Below are 21169 nucleotides of genomic sequence, written 5' to 3'. Positions count from 1 at the left end.
GCCCTAACTTGAAAAATAATTAATGCCAATTAGGCTTCAACTCTTCCCTATCCCTTTACTTCTATACTAATATCCCATAGGTAGGCTGTCACATGAATAGCACATAAATAGTGTCTCAATTTTCTCACCAGTAATCCCACTTTTATTCTAAGCCACCTGACTTTCAATCACACCCTTTTATTTAAAATATTCTCTTGTGTTATTTTGAGGTGTGACGATATCTTTGTTCCCTTTGCTTCTCAGAAATCATTCCAAACAACTACAAAAAATGAATAACAATGCAAATTTCATTTCCAACGAAACAAATAGATATCTGTAACTCCTAAACTCATTAGAAAGGATGACAAAGAATAGTCAAGGTCAAATCAGAAGTATGTGAAATACTGAAAAAATGATGTCACAGCTGAAGATCTCAGTGAAAGCCGGTAAAGCACAGTTTCCAAAGCATGTAATCACCCTGAAGGCAAAAACAGCAATCACTTATTTGATACAACACAACAGAGACCATAGGCTGACAGAATTAGGCAGGGGCTAGACTCTGTTCTTTATCATGAGGGAGTGTCAGGGAAAATAAGATGATAACAGTACACACAGTAATAGAACATCATGGCCAGAAGCAATTTAACAGTGAGACAGGATAGAAGGGAGAAACTCTTAGTTATAAACAGCCCAAAGATGCCAATCTTCATTTGCTGAAAAGAAGTAAAAAGTAAAACTATTCACATACAAGTTCAATTCCTGCTAGCCTCTAATACTACCCTGGCTCCTCTCCCACAGGAACCTCCTGCAAATAGTTGGTATAAGAAAACTCATGTCATTTAAAAAGAAGGAATGAACACAGGATCTATAACAAGCTGCCACAAGGAAAAACAAATATTTTAAAAAACAAAGCAAAACAATGTTGCCATCAATTAAATAGAAACTGGGAGTAATTAACAACCTAGCCATGATTTAACAAAGTAAGTAAAGAGCTTAATGCAGTGATATCAGAGTTTAGAAAAAAAACATGGTAAGAGAAGTTGATAAAAAAAAGTAAAGTTCAGAAAAAAAAGGGAAGAAAAAATAAAACAAACAGAAATGAAGGCCACATTGGAACCTACATAAACAAAAAATGACACTGCTAAAAAACATGCAAGTGACATGGAAAAAAACAATTAGTAAAAGCAATCAATTGAAATGTACAGTTGGAAAGGAAGACAACAGATAGGGAAGACAAAGGAGCTCTAAAATCTCTGTGAGTGGTATCCTTGAAGAAGAAAACAAAAATAATGGAACTGAAAAAAACAACAACATTTAAAGGTAAAATTTGAAAAAACATTCCAGAAACAAAAGAATTGAATCTACAGATTGAATAGACAGCACAGTTCCAGAGAACCTAGTATAGAACTAAAAAGATGAAAAGGTAAATGACTTTAGAGATACACAAAAAATCTGGGAAGTAATTTCAGAAACTTAAACAGCTATATCAAATGCTAGTTGTGGAGCTAATGTCTATGAAGTTTCCAAGAAATAACATTTGAGAAAAGAATTTTAAAGCTAGACAAACTAAAAACTGAAGTTCAAAGGCAACAGAAAGGCGCTTGAATATGCTCAGAAAATATAATTCCCACAAACTTCAACCAAGAGATAATTGGACAGAGTGATGTCAGCATCATGGCAGCATAAGATGTCCCTCATTTTATTCTCCCACCCCAACAACAAAAATGAGGCATATATCCATGAACAAAAGTGCCTCTGATGGAGTTGTGGGACCCTGCACCATACTCCAAGGGATCTGGGAGGAGCCTCAATCACAGGTGTATCGGATAATAGGTAGCTAAGCTTTGGTACAGGTTTGGGAGTGTTCTACAGGAGACTGGGAGTGTTCTAGCCTCTCTCAGCTGTGGTCTGAGAACACCTGCAAAACACTGACTTGGGGAGTCACCTACAGCCAAGAGAGCCTTGTGAAAATCCAGGTTTCCAGAGGAGAATTCCAACATTTGGTTGGAGTAAAACAAAACAAAACAAAAAGAGTTTGGATGCACTAAAGGAGGTAAAAAGAACAATTTGACTTCACTGGCATCATTCCACCCTGCACTACTTAGGGCTAAACTAGATGGCTCATGGTTTCTCCCATGGGATGAAGAGAAAGCCAATGAGTGAATGCCTGGTTTCCTTAGCTGTGTGGGACACTGCCAAGGACACTCATTTCTCTCTCACAGAGTCCAGAGCATTAAAGTGAAAGCTCCATTACTGAGGGGAAGGTGCAGATCAGGTGTGTGGAATATGAGATTCCTGAAAGGTGTTACAGGGATGCAGTTCCTGCTGACTGCTTCTGAACTACAACAGGAAGCCCACCCAGGAGACAAAGGGAACACCTCACCTACAGATCCCTCCCATGGGCACCTGCAGTGCATCCTATACCAAACCCATACCTCCCCCTGCTCTGCTGCTGACTCCCTGTGTAAGGTCCTGAGACCAAGCTCTCTGGTAGAGGGAGCATACGCAGTGTCTGCAGGCAAAGGAGAAACCACAAACGGCCACCATCAAGAAAACAAAAGAGACGCTACCAGCAATGGACATGATGTGTTATAGGATTGAGAGAAGACACAAGCTTCATAATTCTGCCACAAGAAAAAGCAGGAAGCATAGAGCAGGTGTGTTCACACAACACCTGGGAAGCCTCAAAGCTATAGGAAGGTTGCCCTAGCCAGTTTGGCTCAGTGTAGAGAGTGTTGGCATGAGGACCAAAGGGTTCTGGTTTGATTCCAGTCAAGAGCATGTACCTTGGTTGCAAGCTCCTCCCCAGCCAGGACCCTGGTTGGGGCTCGTGCAGGAGGCAACCAATCGATGTCTCTCACATCAATATTTCTCTCTCTTTGTCTCTCTCTTCCACTCTCCCTAAAAATCAATGGAAAAATATCCTTGGGCGAGGATTAACAACAACAAAACAATAAAATCTATAGCAAGGTTGATGAAAGGGTTTTTTTCCTTTTTTTTTCCACCTTGAAGACAGTAAAAACTAAAGGAGGTAACTGCTATCTCAAATGCAAAAACAAACAAACAAAACAAAAATGCAAAACTCCAATAATCAAGAAAATATTACATCACCAAAAGTTCACAATAATCTTCCAATAACTAAGCCCAGAACATGGAGATCTATGATTTACCTGGTAAAGAATTCAAAATAGTTGTTTTAAGGAAACTCAAATGAGCTACAAAAATACACACAGGATAATTCAATAAAATTAGGAAAATAATACATACTCAAAAAATAGAAAGCAAAAAAGGAACCAAATGAATATCTAAAGCTGAAAAATTCAATGAAATGAAAAGTGTAATACAGAGAACTGGCACCAGCGTAGACCAAATAGAAGGAAGAATCAGTGAGACAGAGTTTAGGAACTTTGAAATAACCCAGTTAAAGGAAAAAAAAAAAAAGAAAGAAAGCCTACATGATCTAAAGAAAACCATAAAAAAAAAAAAATCAATATCTAAACCATTGGAGTTCTAGGAGGGAGAAGGAGGCAAAAAGTCTATTTAAAGAAATACGGTAGAAAACTTTCCAAACCAGAGAAGAGATCTGAATATCCAAGTTCAGGAAGCGAGATCACTCCATTATTTCAATCCAAAACAACTTTCTTCAAAACACATTATAATAAAATGCCAAAAATCAAAGAAAGAGAGAGAATGCTAAAGGCAGTAAGAGAAAAAAGAATGGTAACCTATAAAGGAACCCCCATTAGACTATTAGCAGAATTCTTAGCAGAAATCATATAGGCCAGGAGAGAATGGGATGATACATTTGAAGTGCTGAAAAAAAACCCCAAAACTACCAACCAAGAATAATCTGGCAAAACTATACTAGAGAAATAAAGCACTTCCCAGAAAAACAAAAGCTGAGAATTCATCAGCACTAGAACTGCCTTACAAGAAAAGCTGAAAAGGGATCTTCAAATTGAAATGAAAACTAGTAGTAACGTGAAACCACATGAAAATATACAACACTTTGACAAAGGTAATAAAATTCTGCAAAATCTCAGTACTGTAATTTGAGGTGTGTTAACCACTCAACTAGAGTATAAAGGTTAAAGGACAAGATATCAATAACTATAGCTACTATATAAAAGGTAAATGTGACATTAAAAACATAAAATGGAAGTTAAAGGGTAGAGTTTTATATGTGATTGAAGTAATTAGCATTAAATAGACTGTTATAAATTGTTTTATGCAAGTTTCATGGCAACCACAAAGCAAAAACCTATAGTAGACTCACAAACGATAAAGAAAAGGGAATCAGAGCATGTATATGTTATGTGTCATTAAGTCCACTCTGACTCCTGTGGAAATCTATAAATGAGTGATATCCACAATATCCTGTCCTCAACAGCCCTGTTCAACTCCTGTATGTATTCTCATGCCTATGGCTTCTTTTATGGAGTCAATCCATCTCATATTTGGTTGTCTTCTTTTCCTGCTGCTTTCTAGTTTTACCAGCATTATTGTCTTTACCAAAAAACCCTGCCTTCGGGCCCCTGGCCAGTGTAGCACAGCTGATTGAGCATCACCCTGTGCACCAAAAGGTCACCAGTATGATCCCCAGGATCCCCAGTCAGGGTGTATTCGGGAGGCAACTGGTAGATGTTTCTCTCTCACGTCGATGGTTCTATCTCCCCCCTTCCTCTTTCTCTAAAATCAATAAAAACATATTAAAAAAAAAAAAAGAACCCTGCCTTCTATGATGTGTCCCAAGAACACCACAACAAAAAATCATCAATTTACAACAAAACACAGCAAAAGAGTTGAGAAGGAACAAAAGAATTACAAAACAGCCAGAAAATAAATAAATGAGATATAAAATGGAAGTAGTAAGTCCTTACATGTCAATTACACTAAATGTAAATGGACTGAATTTTCCAATCAAAAGGCACAGAATGGTTGGATGGATAAAAAAAACAAGATCCAACTATATGTTGCTTACAAAAAAGTCACTTCAACTTAAAGGACACACAGAAATTCAAAGTGAAGGTGATGGAAAAATATATTCCACATAAGTAGAAACCAAAAGAGAGCTGGGCTAGCTATATTTATGTCAGACAAAATAGACTTTAAGCCAAAAACGCTAACAAGAGACAAAAGGTCATTTACATTACATAATGATAAAAGGGTGAACTCTGCACGAAGTCTCAATAATTGTAAATATATGAGCACTCAACACTGGAGTGCCAAAAAATATTCAGCAAATACTAACAGATCTGAAGAAAGAAATAAACAACAATACAATAATAGTGGGGGACTTTAATATCCCACTTTCAGCAATGAATAGGTCATATAGACAGAAAACTAGTAAGGCAACATTGACCCTATATCCATTACACTCCATCCAACATCAGTAGAACACATATTCTTCTTAAGCATGCACAGAACATTCTCTAGGATAGATCTGAAGATAAGCCACAAAACAAAGCTTAATAAAGTTAAGATTGAAATCATACTTAGTATCTTTCCAAACCACAATGGTGTGAAACTAGGCATTAACAAGAGGAGAACTGGAAAATCTACAAATAAGTGGAAATTAAACCACACACCCCTGAACCACCAATGTGCCGAAGAAGAAAACAAAAGGAAAATTAAAAAAAATCTCTAAACAAAGGAAAATAGATATACAACATAACAAAAGCTATGGGATGCTGCGAAAACAGTTCCAAAACGGAAGTTTATAGTGATAAATATCCATATTACAAAAAAACACACAAATATCTCAAATAAACTACCTACTAATAACTTTATGCATCAAAGAACTGTAAAAAGAAGAAACTTATCTCAAAGTTAGGATAAAAAAGGAAATAAACATAGAACAGAAAAAAATAAAATAGAGGCCAGAAAAATAATAAAAAAGATCAATGAAACTAATAACTGTTTTTTTGAAATGACAAAATTGACAAATGTTTAGCTAGACCAGCGATTTTCAATTGATGTTCCACAATTTTTAAAACATGCAATACCTGACTGTTTAGTCAGAGGCACAAACTTCTTTTCCCTCATATTATCAAATTAAAAAATGACAACAGCCAACATTACAATAGCCATCCATGCGAATGCATCAAAATTATACCTATTTTTTTTGCCAGATCGGAAAAAAAAAATTATTTCTGGTGTGCCACAGAATTTTAGCAATTAGTTTATGTGTACCATGAGATGAAAAAGGTTGAAAAACACTGGGTTAGAGCATCAATACAATGCTGTGATCACAGTGAGGCAGGTACTGCAAGATGCACAGTATAGAAGTCTGATGATAAAAAGACCAAACGTTGGGCAGCACATAAGCAAAGGGAGAAAAAGGAGGAAAAATGGGAAGCAATCATCCACACAACCCACCCCCACCCAAAAAATGTTTAAGTAACAGAAAGATGGGAGAAACAAAGACAAAAAGCCAGTATCACAAGAGTGGAAGATATATATTAGCCTTTACAATACTTTCAGTAAAAACCTATTTATTAAACTTTTTCTTTCCTAGCCATTAATACCTAAGCAGAAAATCAGCTTCACGCCTAATATTATGACAAAATTGTATACATATTTGTACAAACTTACCTTATTATTGCAAACATGGAATTGAAGTTCTTACATTCTCGACAATGAAGTGCAATTTTAATAAAATGCTTAATAATCTTCATTCGTTTAAGCTGATTCGATTCAGTTAAAACCTCTGAGGCAACCCAAAATGTCTCTTGGTTTACAATGTCCTCAAACTCTTTCAAGTGAGTATTTCCTGTTTTGGAATCTAACTTAAAAAGGTCATCAATGTATTCAGTAGGCTCAATATTACGAAACAAATCAAAGTCCCTCATTGACAGCTGAGTGGCCAGCTCAACGGTACTGAGCTGCAGCATGGATAGTTGGCTTTCCTTAACTAGTTCTTGAGCATCTTCATCTGAACATAAGGTCTCTGTTTCCATGTTATTTTTTAAATAATACCTAAAAGAAAAAAATTGATTTTTATAATTTATTTTATACTTAAAGAGTACTTTCCCTCTTTATTGTCAAAACATTAAAATTTTTTTTCTAAATTCCCACATATTCATAAAAAGATAACTACTTAGAAAATAAATTGTGAAAATTATGGTTTCTTTTGCCCAAAGTACATATGGTCACATTGAAAACAAATTTATAAATTAATAAATCAGATACATGTAAAGTTATGTATTATTTAGTTTCCTTCTCTGTATAAAACGGAGAGTGAACTATTTCAGTGTTTCTAAAACTTTATTTTAGAAAAAGAGCTAAAATATTTAACAACTGTCTTCCCTTTTCTTTTCCCATGTTTGGATAGCCATTTTGAATACATTTCTAAAATTATGGAGATAAGAAAAGCTGGGGCCAAATATAAGAAATCCTACTTCAATCTTAGAGGGAACTCAGTGGCCCTAAGACATGATATTTCTATTTAAAATATCTGTTTTAACATGGAATCTTCAAAAACACATCTAGAAAATAAGTACATTCACTAATAATAAGCACATTCACCTTCCATTGAGCTGAATTCTATCAGCTAATTTGGAAAATTGGTCCGGAAGTCTTCTCTGTTTTATGACACCCTCAGGAGTAACAGAAACTTCACAGAGAGAATATGTGTCGGATGCACCAGTCAAACCAAATTCATGAACAGCATGACAAACAACTTCTTTAGCTGTAGAGTCTTTACTGATGATAATGTAGCAACTTTGTTGATCTGCTTTAAAAACTCTTATAACTTGATCAGGAATATCTATATAAATAAAAAAATGTGCCCTGTTATTTTCAGGAATATTACTTTTACCTGTTCAAAAAGCAATCTGGAACACAATGATCCTTCTCAACAGTGAAATATACATTTCTATTTCAGATGAACAGAAATCACTGCTGCATTTGATTAATAAACGTATCTATCTTTTCAGGTGACAAAATACTAATACATGTTCACAGAAAAACATAAAGATAAAAATAAGGGACATACTATTCATACAATTTGGAAGCCATAATTCTTTTTATTTATTTTTAAACATTTTGATGTCATTTTTATATATTTTAATTATCCAAACCCCTAATGACATGCACACATTTCATTTTCTCCTCTCTTGTTGTGAACATACTATAACCACATCTGGGAAGGAACAGAGAGTTGTGTATCTTGCTAACGGTGTAAAAAAGTCATACTCTGTTAAAGCCACACACACGCTCCTCCCCCTTGCCCCCCCCATGCAACAAACTGATGTATAGTCATGTATGAGGGATTTGGGCATCATAAATGGGCACCTCCAGAATAGACCCCGAAAATGGGATTATTCAAAGGATTAAGACAAACCCTGATGAATTTGCCAATAAAAATACCAACTTGGAAAACATTTCAGAGATAGAGAGAAGAATTCTCTGCACTAATATCAGTGTCAATGTAAATCTTTTTTTATTTTAGAAGTGCTACATGTCTAATACATATATATTCTTTACAAACATGTTTATTACTGGGAGAAAATCATACATGCCAAACATAATACTTGGAACGCGGCAGACCTTCAAAAATTAACTGATTATATGAATGGTAAATATGAGGCTAGAATCAAGTTGAATCAACCAAATATGAGTTAAATCAGTTCAAATTTTAGGTTTGGAGCTAGACTACACTTAAAAATATAATTCTGTAAGTGCAAAATAGACATTTTAAAAGAATCGAGAAGTACAGCATTTATTAGTCTTATAATTCCCACTTCATTCATAAAATCCTGATAGGTAAATAAATTTTAGAAAAGGATTCTCAGATATCTGGACTTTTAACCCCCAGGCAAAATCTGTAGAGTGCTATCTATAATCTTGCCTAAGTAAAATAAAAGAAAATGAGATATATAAAGAATGCATATACTGACACCGAGGTTACATTAAAATCAGAGAACTTTTTCTGTATTTAAGATGATCATAAAAATAAAAAGACTCCCTCTTCCTTCTGCTTTAAATTGTTATTGCTGAATTAACATTTATGGAGTTTCTAGTATGTGCCAAGAATGTTCAGGTGATAAAGACACAGTAATAAATGAGAAGGACAAAGCCTCTTCTCTCAGGGATTTGCTTGTATTCAAGAGAGGAAGTGGTGGTTCAAGACCATTAAGTAAATAAGACATGCCATATAGTGAAGAGTGTCACAAAGAAAACACAAAGCAGTGGTACAAAGGTACCAATGATCAAGGAGTGGCAAATTTGTATAAAAGAGCCAGATAGTAAATATTAAGTTTGCAAGCCAAGAAAAAAAAAAAAAAATCTCCACATGATCTTTTTAAACAAAATTCAAAATATAATAATAATGCAAATATAAAACATGTAAAGATATATAAACACTGAGGTTAAGGCGACACTCTAAATTAAATGTCCACTAAAAGACTGGTTAAATGAAATACTATTAGCTGTTTTCTGCATTCTGACACAGAAAAGTATTCAAGTTATATTGCTAAGTGAAATGGGCTAAATGATAGTGCAGCATATCATTTGGGGTGAAGGAAATGATACACACATTTTATATGTACTGAAATCTCAGGAAGGATATGCAAGTAAATGAAGAACTGCTAATTCTGGGGAGTGAAGACATTTATATTCCATCCTTTCTCTACAGTTTGATTTTTAAAAAACTAATTATATGTTCATTTATAACCAAAAATCCGTTAAAATAATAGATCTGCAATGTAGAAAGGATTTTGAAGTTTACTAAATATTAAAGAATTTTTTTAAAAAGGTCTGTGCTGCCGAAACCGGTTTGGCTTAGTGGATAGAGCGTCGGCCTGCGGACTGAAGGGTCCCAGGTTCGATTCCGGTTAAGGGCATGTACTCGGGTTGCGGGCACATCTCCAGTGGGAGATGTGCAGGAGGCAGCTGATCGATGTTTCTCTCTCATCGATGTTTCTAACTCTCTACCTCTCTCCCTTCCTTTCTGTAAAAAATCAATAAAATATATTTAAAAAATAAAAAAAATAAATAAATAAAATAAAAAGGTCTGTGCTATTACATGAAAAAGAAGCAAAAGTTCCATACACAAACTCAGAAAAAAAATTCTGAAGTTTCAAAATCCTTTTAGCCACACTCTGAATTATTTTAGGCCTCATCTTGAATTAGGTCAAAAATTCCAGAAACAAAAGAAAACACTTCACGATTTAGAATAGCATGTATACTCTAATGCTATGAATATAAAAACATATATGCTTAAAGGAAGTGACTAAAAGAACATGCCAGAGTGGGGGCAGGGAGAGAGAGAGAGAGAAAGAGAAACATCAGTGTGAGAAAGAAACAGCAATCAGTTGCCTCTTGTAGGTGTCCTGGGCCCCGGATCGAACCTGCAACCTAGCTCTTCTTCTCCATGTGGAACTATGGCTGTGCCCTAGAGTTGAGGAGATGAGGAAGATTCCTGATGTGGTGACGCAGCTCTATCATTCTCAAGGCACTGGTGCCTGAGCGGCCACCAAGTGTATTCTCCAGGACTTTCTTCAAAGTGCATGACCAGCATTCCTCAAAACTGCTGAGAGAGATTAAAAATGGTGGCAGAGGAAGAGGATGCTGCACGGACATGCTCCCAGAACAAGCTGGAATTACAGCTGAAATACAGAAAGCCTTCCTGAATAATGAATGGAAAACTCACAGGAGAGAACCCTGATACCCAAGGACCAAAGGTGGAGACCCAACAGAAACTGGTAGGAGGGGCGGAGGCGTGAATGGGCTGGCTGGGCACTCACAGACAGCAACTGAAGTCCCGGAGAGATGTCTCAGCTGGGGAGGGGCGGGGAGCCACTGAGAAATCTGGGATCGAATCCCGAAACTGGGCTCCCCAGCAGACAGCACCAAACTGAGCAGGGTACCCACATAACATCTGGCTGTGAAAAGTGATGGCATACTGTCTGCCAGGGAGTGGCAGCTGAAAGTTCAGGCACCCTCTTAAAGGGCCAATGCACAAAAATTCCCTATGGAGCCACCCACCTTGTGCTCTGGCAGAGGGAGGGTGAAGTAGACTGGAGCTGTGAGAGAAAAACCCAGGACTGGGGACTTGGGGGATAGAGCTAAGAAGGCAGACACCCCAAGTTTCCTGGGTTGAGTCATTCCCTCACATAGCAGAGGACATCTTTCCCGTATAGACATCTGCCTTGCCTTGGGGGAAGACAGTCGACACACCCTATTGGAAAACACCTTGCTTTGAGGCCACTTAAGAGATTAAAAGTAAAATTAGCCTCCAGGCAGAAGCAACTGCCCCATCCCCTTGAAAAAACTCTCACCACACCTGAGGATTATTGGGGAGGGGGGGTAAAGGAAGGGGAGGCGGACAATTCAAGTCAGAATCCTATCAGACTGTAGGCAGAGCCAGTCTCTGGAGGCTTTGAGTCTTTGCCTGATCCAATTAGTCAGAAACAGCCTTTAACACTGTCCTGCACTAGAGATTGAGAAGTATAGAGGATCTACCTAAAACATAGTCACAAACCAAATGGACAACCAAAATGAGGAAACAAAGAACCCCCCCCAAAAAGGAAACAACCCCCAAATGAAAGAACTAGTGAATTCTCCAGAAGAAGAGATAAATGAAGCAGAGATAAGAAATTTATGTGAAACAGAGTTCAGAGTAATGATGTTAAAAAGCTCAACAGTATGAAAAAAGATAGTAACTATGAAAAAAGAACAGTCTGAAATAAAGAATGACATAACACAAATAAAGAACACATTGGAAGGAATATACAGCAGATTAGGGGAAGCTGAGGATCAAATCAGTAAATTAGAAGATAGAGTTGAAAATAGCACTCAATTAGAGAATTAAAAAGAAAAATAAATTAAAAGTCAGGAGGACAGCTTAAGGGAGCTGTGGGACAATGTGAAACGTAACAGTATTAGAATAGTAGGTGTGCCAGAAGAGGCAGAAAGGGAGAAAGGAATAAAGAAGGTGTTTGAAGAAATAATGGTAGAAAACTTCCCTAACCTGGTAAAGGAAAAAGTCACACAAGTTCAGGAGGCACAGAGAACCCCAAACAAGAAGAACCCAAACAGACCCATGCCCAGACACATCATAATTAAAATGCCAAAAAATAAAGACAAAGAGAGAATCTTAAAGGCAGCAAGAGAAAAGAAAATTGGTACCTACAAAGGAGTTCCCATAAGTCTGACATCTGCTTTCTCATCAGAAACTCTACAGGCTAGAAGGGGAATGGCATGAAGTACTCAAGGTAATGGAAAGCAAGGATCTGAGACCAAGATTACTATATCCAGCAAGGTTATCATTCAAAATAGACAGTCAAATAAAGAGCTTCCTAGACAAAAAAAAGGCTAAAGGAGTTCATCACCACCAAGCTAGCATTACAAGAAATGCTAAAAGGATTGCTGTAAGGGATTGCTGAGGAGAAACAGAGAAACCTAACTATACAGAATTAAAATGGCTACAAGTAAGTACCTCTCAATAACCCTAAATGTAAATGGATTAAATGCTCCAATTAAAAGGTGTAGGGTAGCTGAATGGATACAAAAACATGACCCAACTATATGCTGGCTACAAGAGACCCACCTCAAAACAAAAGACACAGGATGAAAGTGAAGGGATGGAAAAAAATTCTCCATGCAAATGGAAAAGAAAAATAACTGGAGTAGCAATACTCATATCTAACAAAATAGACTTTAAAAGCATCATGCTAAGTGAATAAGGAAGTTGGAGAAAGATAGATATCATACGATCTCACTCATTTGTGGAATATAATGAACAACATAAACGGATCAACAAAAATAGAGCCAGAGGTGGAAAAATATTCTAGAATATAATAGAAGTAATCCTGTTATTTGTGCATTTTTAATATTTCCTACAACTTTTGTGATATTATACTATGTTAGTATAGTTTTGGTAATATTATACTTAAATTTTTTTATTGAAGTATTGTTTATTGTATGTATTATATGTAAGATCATTTTTCTTGAGTAATTAGTGTTTACTGCATGTAACATTATATTTAAGATCATTTTTCTTGAAATATATTGTTTATTGCATGTAACATTATTATATTTAAAATCGCTTTTCTTGAAATAAAGGAAAAATTCACGTGCAAAACATAAATAAATAAAATTAAAAAAGAATACATGCCAGTTTACAGTGGCAATCTTATAAGTGGATGGAAAAGTTCTTTCTGCTTCATTCAGTTCTTTCACATTTGATTTTTAAAAATAAAATACCACATATACACATAAGCAATAAAAAGTATAGAATCTTCAAAATACTTACAGTAAAAACCAACAGCTGTAGGCAACAAAAACAAAGCAGAACCATAAAAAGGTCAGCAATCAAAAGCAAACTATTCAACAGGTCTGTAGCTTTTTACCCACTTTCTAGTAACTTGAAACATGCAGCATAAACATGGCTGAGATAGATAGATCAAGTTAATTAAATTTGGCTGATGTCATATATGTACTGCAATACATAAAATTCAGTGCTGTCGTATATAATTCAAGGAGCTGAATTTAAAATTAATTGATAATGAACATTTTATTCAACATAAATATAAATAGCACCATAAAAAGCCTTTCATAAAGTTGCACATTTTGGAGTTTAAAAATATAATTTATAAGTTAAATACCTACTTTATATGTGGTCATTTATATTGCTGCAGACTAAGCTTTGCAGACAGATCTTTTCTAAATAGATTTTTAAAAAGCATCTTCAATCCTTTCACTATGTTTTCAATGAGAAAAGTATGGAATCAATTTGAAATAAAATTTAGTAGCAACTCCTCTTAGGAATTCTGAATTTTAGCACCATGAGGCTTATAGTTTTTAAATTTTAAAATTCCAATCTCTTCCACCCCTTTCCCCCCAGCCAAATCCCCAACATCCCTCTTTTCTCTCTCCTTTCCCTACAACCCACCCTTCATCGTCTTAATCCCACTTCAACATATTCCGGTGGCAAAAATACAGCCATAGGATCATTCAATCTATAAATCATATGTCCCTAAAAACTGGTCTTATGAAAATACAGGCAGACCTCATTTTATTGCACTTCACTTTACTGAGCTTCACAGATGCTGGGTTTTTACAAACTGAAGGCAAGATCTTTCAATAACAAAAAGATTATGACTCCCTTTACTGTAATATTTGCTTTATTGTGGTGGTCTGAAATCAAACTTGCAATATCTCTGAGATATGCATGGATGAATACTGTATTTAATTTGTGCTTTGATAATGTGAAAATATTTTACTTGTAAATGCAGAATAAGAAGTACTACTCTGGAACACACAAACATACAGATATGGAAATAAATTCTTATGACAAGCAATTGAGAGACAACAAAAATTTTCGCGCTAGAGATTTCTGGAAAAGGCGGGACTAACTATTACAAAGGGACCTGGGCTTCCCCAATGAGTTAACATCTGAGTTCAGTATTGAGGAAGAAGAAAAAGTTGTAGAAGAAGTATCACTTCAGCTTAGACAAAAAGATAAACTCTTCTCTTTAACTTTTTGAATTAAGTCATAATCTAGAGGTAGGGAAGGAAGTCTGCAAGTAAACCTAGCATTTGTTGCACAAGGCCTAACCATCTATTTGTCCATTTGGTACAATATTGCTATAAAAAAAATCACACAGAAAATCACCTGAAGGATTGGAAAAATCCAACATGCTGGTAGTAGGCTGAAGAAGATCTGGGCTGCTAGATGACAGTGTTCCAGGAATAGGCATTATAGCCAGACTGTGTCTACAGTGTCTCGTTCCCACAATGCTGTCGTCTTGTGATTGGCTCAGGCCTCCGTCACTTCAAAAGAATGTCATATATCACTTTAAAGTATTTGAGGGTTCTAATAGTAAACATTACTGTTCTCCGTGCACTAAGGCATATAGAACCAATTCAAAGTGGTGACTTTAACAATTAATTTTTTTAAAAAAGGGCAACTGTAGTAATGAAAATGGCAATAAAATGCTTTTAACAATGACAAATAAAATGTAACTTATACATCTAAGTAATTCTACCACCTCATAGAGAAATAGTCATGTTAGTTTCAAATGGTTTGGGGAGAGAAATTGAACCCGAGTGTTTAGGAAGCCTTTGAGATCTGCCAGTTTCAATGGATACCAATATATGTATCCAACAACACACAGCCAACACCACAGCAAGGTTCTCTCCCTTAACAGAAAAGCTTCAAAACCTCCTAGGCCAGTGGTTCTCAACTTTCTGGCCCTTTAAATACAGTTCCTCATGTTGTGACACAACCATAAAATTATTTTCGTTGCTACTTCATAACTAATGTTGCTACTGTTATGAATTGTAATGTAAATATCTGATACACAGGATGGTCTTAGGCGACCCCTGTGAAAGGGTCGTTCGACCGCCAAAGGGGTCGCGACCCACAGGTTGAGAACCACTGTCTAAGCAAAGGATGGAGTTGGGTCTAAATCTAAACCCAAACCAAAGAAAGGGAAAGTTGTAAAAAACAATGTGGGGCCAGGTTCAAGTGACAAAGTAAGAAAGGTCTTTAAACATATGAATAATCTCACTGTCCAAATCATCACTAGAGAAAAAATAACAGGAAGATGGCACAGAGAAGAGCAACAAACAACAATAAAAAAAGTGACAAACAGAAAAAAGAAGGGAAAGGAGGACCAGATACAAAAATGGAAGAAAAGAACTTTATAGTCTCTAATGTTTATTCTAAGGGCACATTATTTCTTTGGTGATCTCTCAAGTCTAATTATTTGTCTGTTTCCTAAATGAGAACATCAAAACCAGAATAGAAAACAAGTTATTGAAAGTTAATTCTCTTTAAAGGTTTAAAAAACAAGTATCAATTAAATGGCCATATGTAAGCAAATAAAATACTTTTCCTTTAAAATATTTAGAAGTGTTACATAAACAACTCTAAGTGAAAAATAAAAACATAGAAACATAACTGTCACTTAACTTTTAGATAACTGCGAAAGTCCTATAAAACACAGGAAAACAGTCCTACCCAAACATGGAATAACCATAAAAAGGAAAAGTTTCCATCAGCATCAATAATCAAAATACCACTTATTTCTAAGGATTATGCTTATGTTAAAACCAATGCTTTAGGTTAATATTAATTTTCATCTAAATTTTATTGAATGCATTTTACCTAGACCTTGCTACACATACAAACAGAGATATTACAGAATACTTACCTATTAGCATGGAATGGATTAATGAAAAATGAGTAATATGGGATACATCTAGAATATATTGGGAGTAAAAAAATAGGATTTAGGCAGATTAGGAAACTATGCAAGATGAAATGTAGAGGACTGTTAAATAAACAACTAAAGGAGTGTTAATAGCGAAACAAAGAAGAAAGAGCCAGGACAAGAGAGAGAGCAGAGGAGTCAGGAAAAAGCATGGAGACATAGAAGACAGCAAAGGTAAGCTTTGTCAGAAGACAGCAAGAGCAAGCTATGTCAGACAAACCTGGGTTATTAGCTGTGTGACCTCAGGGACTTTTCTGTTTCTAGTCCTTGATTTCTTCATCTAAAAATGTGAATAACACTATCTCCCAGGATTATTTTAAGGATTAAATTAGGCAATGTAGGTGAACATCTGGCACAAAGAAAAATAGGGTTCCTATTTTTAAGAAGTTGGTGAAGTATTTTTACCAAAATTAAAGGATTTTAAGCAAGTCACCCTGCAATACAGTAGGGGTCAGGGTGGGTATGACAGGTAAAGGCACTATAGAAATAAAAGTGTTTCCCTGAGTAGAGAAGTCAGTCTAATTTAACAGATAAAGCAAAGGAAATATCTTATGTAATAAGTATTTTGAGTTTGTGTTAAATTGGCTCCTTAAAATTAGGTGTGTTGCCAAAACCGGTTTGGCTCAGTGGATAGAGCGTCGGCCTGCGGACTGAAAGGTCCCAGGTTCGATTCCGGTCAAGGGCATGTACCTGGGGTTGCGGGCACATCCCCAGTAGGAGATGTGCAGGAGGCAGCTGATCGATGTTTCTCTCTCATAGATGTTTCTGACTCTCTATCTCTCTCCCTTCCTCTCTGTAAAAAAATCAATAAAATATATTAAAAAAAAAAAAAAATTAGGTGTGTTTCCCTGAAGATCAGAGCTAAATGTTTTAAGATTAGGTAAGAGAAAAAAAGGAGGCAGGGGCCTTTCACAGATATAGTATCTACAGCTTAATAAGTAATTTGGCAAAAATTTAAATTATGTAGGAAATACGATACTTTTAAAAAATATAATGGTCTTTCTTTTATAAATTTTTGAAAACAAACCTGCCAGTTTTTGGACACAGAGGGTCAAATAACTGAATCCAAGGAAGCAAACTGTTAAAAGAGATTAGTAGCTGGTCCTACTAATCTCTTAAAAGTTGTTAAAAACAACTTTAACAATGTTAAAATGTTTCAATTTTCTATTAAAATAGGTTGTATTAGCTGCAATAAATTGAAATTTAGAGACTAAGAAATGTACAAAATATTCTAAGTTCTTAACTCTCTTACTGATCTTATTTAACATTAATTCTGCTTTTTAATAAGCAATAGATTTGACATTGTACAGTTATAATAATTTTTTTCCTGCCCGGCCCCGCCCCCAGTTATAATACTTTAAAGCTGGTTACAAATCCATGTTAATTAAGGTGTGAGCATGTATAAATGAAAACTATAGTCATGTTAAGTACAACTCATGCTATGACATGAATGAAATAGTATCTGATTGGCAAAATATCCATGCTTGTTTGGAAGCCGAATAAAGCCTATTTGCAAGTAATTATGTCATTTCTTACCAAAACAGTCTCCTGAGGTGATGCAGTAATAGAAACAAGACAGTTTTGAAAAATTCCTTAATAATTCCCTGACACTAAATTTATTTAAAGTATATTTTAGTTTTATATTATGAAACTAAAAAGGCAATGTAAATATCAATATGAAATAAAAAATAATCCCAATATTGAAAGAAAAGAACATATGCTGACAAGAAATGAGGAGGAACAATAATTTCTGATAAGAAAATAAGGCAGTCTATTTCTTGGACTGCTACAATGAATAATATAAAGATGTTACTTAGACAATCTGTGATTAAAGAAAACAAAATAAAAGCTGAGTGATTAAAAACATAGGAGATCAGAGTTCCTGAATTGTGAAATAATCTCAGGTCAATATAAACCACATTGCTATGTCTTAATCTACAGATGTTATTCAAAATCAGTAACTTTTTTTTTAACTTCTAATTTTCAGGAGCATTCTTGCATTTTAAAATGATGACATGGCTAGGGATTTTGAGAAGTATCTGTTCTTATTTGTTCCTTCCTCGAATTCACTCTCTTTTGCTCATTTCACAGATGTAGACGTTCTTTCTCATAGTCTCTCTCTGACAACTTATCCTCTACTCTTAGAGAAGTGTGCTGCAAAAGGCAGAGACCAAGTGCCCTTTCCAGAGTCCTGGAACATAGGAGATGTTCAGAAATTGGGGCATTCAACTCATTTTATTTTCATTAAAAAACAAGTATTCAAAGTAGAAAACTTAAAAAATACAGGAAACAAGCAAGTAAGGAAGAAAAAATTACTAATAAAAACCACACCTTAGTAAAAACCACAATCATTTGTCTTCTAGTCAGTTTTGCAGTATACATAGCACAATTACTTAACCAATTGCTTGTAGTTGAACATTTAGGGTATTCCCAATTTTGTTTTATTATAGATAATATTACTGAGAACATCCATAAATTAACCTGAATTTAATTATTACTAGAAATGGAATTATTGAATCAAAGGTATGAACCTTCTTAAAGTTCTTCATAAAAAACCTGCCCAAATGCTTTACAGAAAGGTTGCATCATTTTATATTTCCACAGCAGTCCAAGCTTATTATCTACTCTACTAGAGGCCTGGTGCACAAAATTCATGAACAGTTAGGGTCCCTAGGCCTGGCTGGCAATCAGGGCCGATCTGTGGGGCGACCAGCGGGGCAATCGGGGGCCCCGCTGGCACCTGCCTTCACTCACCAGCCCTGCCCCCCACCGCTGGTCGCCTCCCTCTGTGGGGCGACCAGCGGTGGGGGGATCGGAGGGCCCCATTGGCACTCACCTTGGCTGGCCTGGAGCCTGTGGGCAGCTCCTGCATTGAGCATCTGCCCCCTGGTGGTCAGTGTGTGTCATAGCAACCAGTCATTCTGCCGTTCAGTTGATTTGCATATTAGGCTTTTATTATATAGGACAGGATGTTATCAATTCTGGCCCTAACTATTCTTTTTGTTGATCTTTAATTATACACTTTCCTGTTTAAATTGTATGTCCTTGATTATTATTGATGCAGAGCATCTGTTTCATGTACTCTTCTATAGAAGTTTTCTATCTAGTGATTCTTTTGCATGTATAACAAAAGGGGTTGTCTAAATTCATTTTTAATGATTAAGTGTCAAGAAATATGACATACATTCTCAAAAATGAAAAATGGCCACTCTGGAAAGTAAAATAAATCAGTTCTCTCTGCGAAATGGATTTCAATAGAAAACCTTTATAATTTCTATTAAAATAATCTATTTCTTGGTATTTATATGGCTGAAATAGCATTTTACTTAACCAAAACATGTTTAGAAGAGAAAGCCAGTTTAAAATGAAGGGCAGCATTTTATTCATGTTTGTATTCATAGCCAGCAGCCTCCTACTGGCACAAAGCAAGAGACTCAATAAATATTTGTTAAGTAATAAATGAAAAAAATTCCTTCTGAGTTTAAGTAAAACTTCTACTAGATCTTTTTTTTGGTACCAATATAAAGAAATAATGCTTGAAAATATTTAATTAATTGCTCCTTGGACATTTCCATGTCTCTGCTATAACCAAAGATAGAAGTCAAAGATTGGTGGACATTTGGTCCTGTCTAAAACATCCATAGAGACAGTACGTCCAACAGTCTTGAAATCTGGTCCTGTCAAAATGTCCTTGAGCATATTTGGTCCATGCCAAATGATCCTATCTAAATCCCAATCTGAATCCCAACCCACCTAGGCTAATGAGGGAGGAAGGGTTATTATTGGAAATACAGTCATAACACAATTAGACCAATAAAACACAACAGCATTTCTTATATACTTATCCTGTAAACCAAAAGTAAAAATAACTCTTGTAGGCTATTTGAACTCAGGGTCTTTTTCTAAGCGTGGACATTTCTGGACAGGACCAACTGTCTGGCAAGGAATCCAAGTGGAGTAACCAATTCCTACTCCTGAAGGAGACACTGTGGAGACGAGATATTGACTTAACTATCTGAAACCTGAATATAGCTGGTTGGAATGTGAAGTTAACAAGCTAAAATCAGTTACAATCAGTGTACTCTGGTTTTTGATGACAAATATCACAACTGTGCCACTGTTGAAAATGGGAACCACTTAAGGAAGATACATGTATTCCAGACCAAACCCACCAGGGTTTCTGGAAATGGAACTCAGGGCATTACCTCCTGAGGAACTCCTCTTGTACACTCTTTTCTGCCTCTAGTCCTCCATCCTTTTTCCTTTCCCTCAGTGCCTTCATACAGTGACTTCTGCTCATGCCAAATCGTCCCCAATCTCTTCAGTGTGAGCTGGCCCTCTTACATTCTCCTTACTCGATGCTCATTTGTTAGAACAAGCCTTTTCTTAGTGTTTGCTGTGCTGCTACAGTATGCTCATTTTATAAGAACTTTGCTATTTTAAAGTTATGACTTTTATAGACCACTTGCTTCAGGAGAGCAGTTATTCCGAAAGGAATGAATAATAAACCTTCTAGACATGAGTGACATCAGGAACAGAGCTCAGGATGTTTCAATCCTCTGTGAGCCCCAAATTAAATGAAGAGCAAATTTGTTCCCCAGACTGGAAATAACATTTCAAGAAGGAGAACATTTCCCAATCAGGAAATCTTTTGAGATCTTGACATAAAAGATGAGCACTGACGTTTACCTATTTCAAAGTTGCCTCCCAATTAGTCTCCTCGCTATTACTGCTAATTTTGCTGCATCTTCAACCCCAAACTACAAACACGCTAACAGAGAAGTTCCTAAAAGCACAAATCTTATCACATCATGTTTTCTCTGGCTCCCTAGTAAGATATAATAAAGTCCTTATCTGTGGCATAATATTAAAAATCCTTCATAACCTAGCACTTACCGATCTCTCCTGCTTCACCTTTAGGCACGCGTGTGCACGCGCGCACACACACATACACACACTATCTATTC

General features: G+C 35.9%; 1 protein-coding gene across 7 annotated transcripts in view; it reads right to left on the bottom strand.

The window, feature by feature from the left end:
• RAPGEF6 (Rap guanine nucleotide exchange factor 6) overlaps positions 1-21169 on the bottom strand; it is a 190318-nt gene that overhangs the window by 37746 nt on the left and 131403 nt on the right. For 4 of the 7 annotated variants that reach the window (XM_070415050.1, XM_070415052.1, XM_070415054.1 and 1 more), the window contains 4 exons: positions 14600-14757; positions 13238-13252; positions 7507-7747; positions 6574-6957 (listed from right to left, as the gene is read on the bottom strand). In XM_070415050.1, coding sequence (XP_070271151.1) covers positions 6574-6957; positions 7507-7747; positions 13238-13252; positions 14600-14757 — 798 coding nt within the window. The remainder of the gene's footprint in view (positions 1-6573; positions 6958-7506; positions 7748-13237; positions 13253-14599; positions 14758-21169) is intronic. The other 3 variants (XM_070415051.1, XM_070415053.1, XM_070415056.1) reach the window with 1 other exon arrangement.

This window comes from Myotis yumanensis, unplaced genomic scaffold (assembly GCF_028538775.1).
Source record: "Myotis yumanensis isolate MYYU_CA2020_CCGP unplaced genomic scaffold, mMyoYum1.0.hap1 SCAF_5, whole genome shotgun sequence".
Classification (NCBI taxonomy): domain Eukaryota; kingdom Metazoa; phylum Chordata; class Mammalia; order Chiroptera; family Vespertilionidae; genus Myotis; species Myotis yumanensis.
This window is presented reverse-complemented; position numbering and strand designations above follow the sequence as displayed.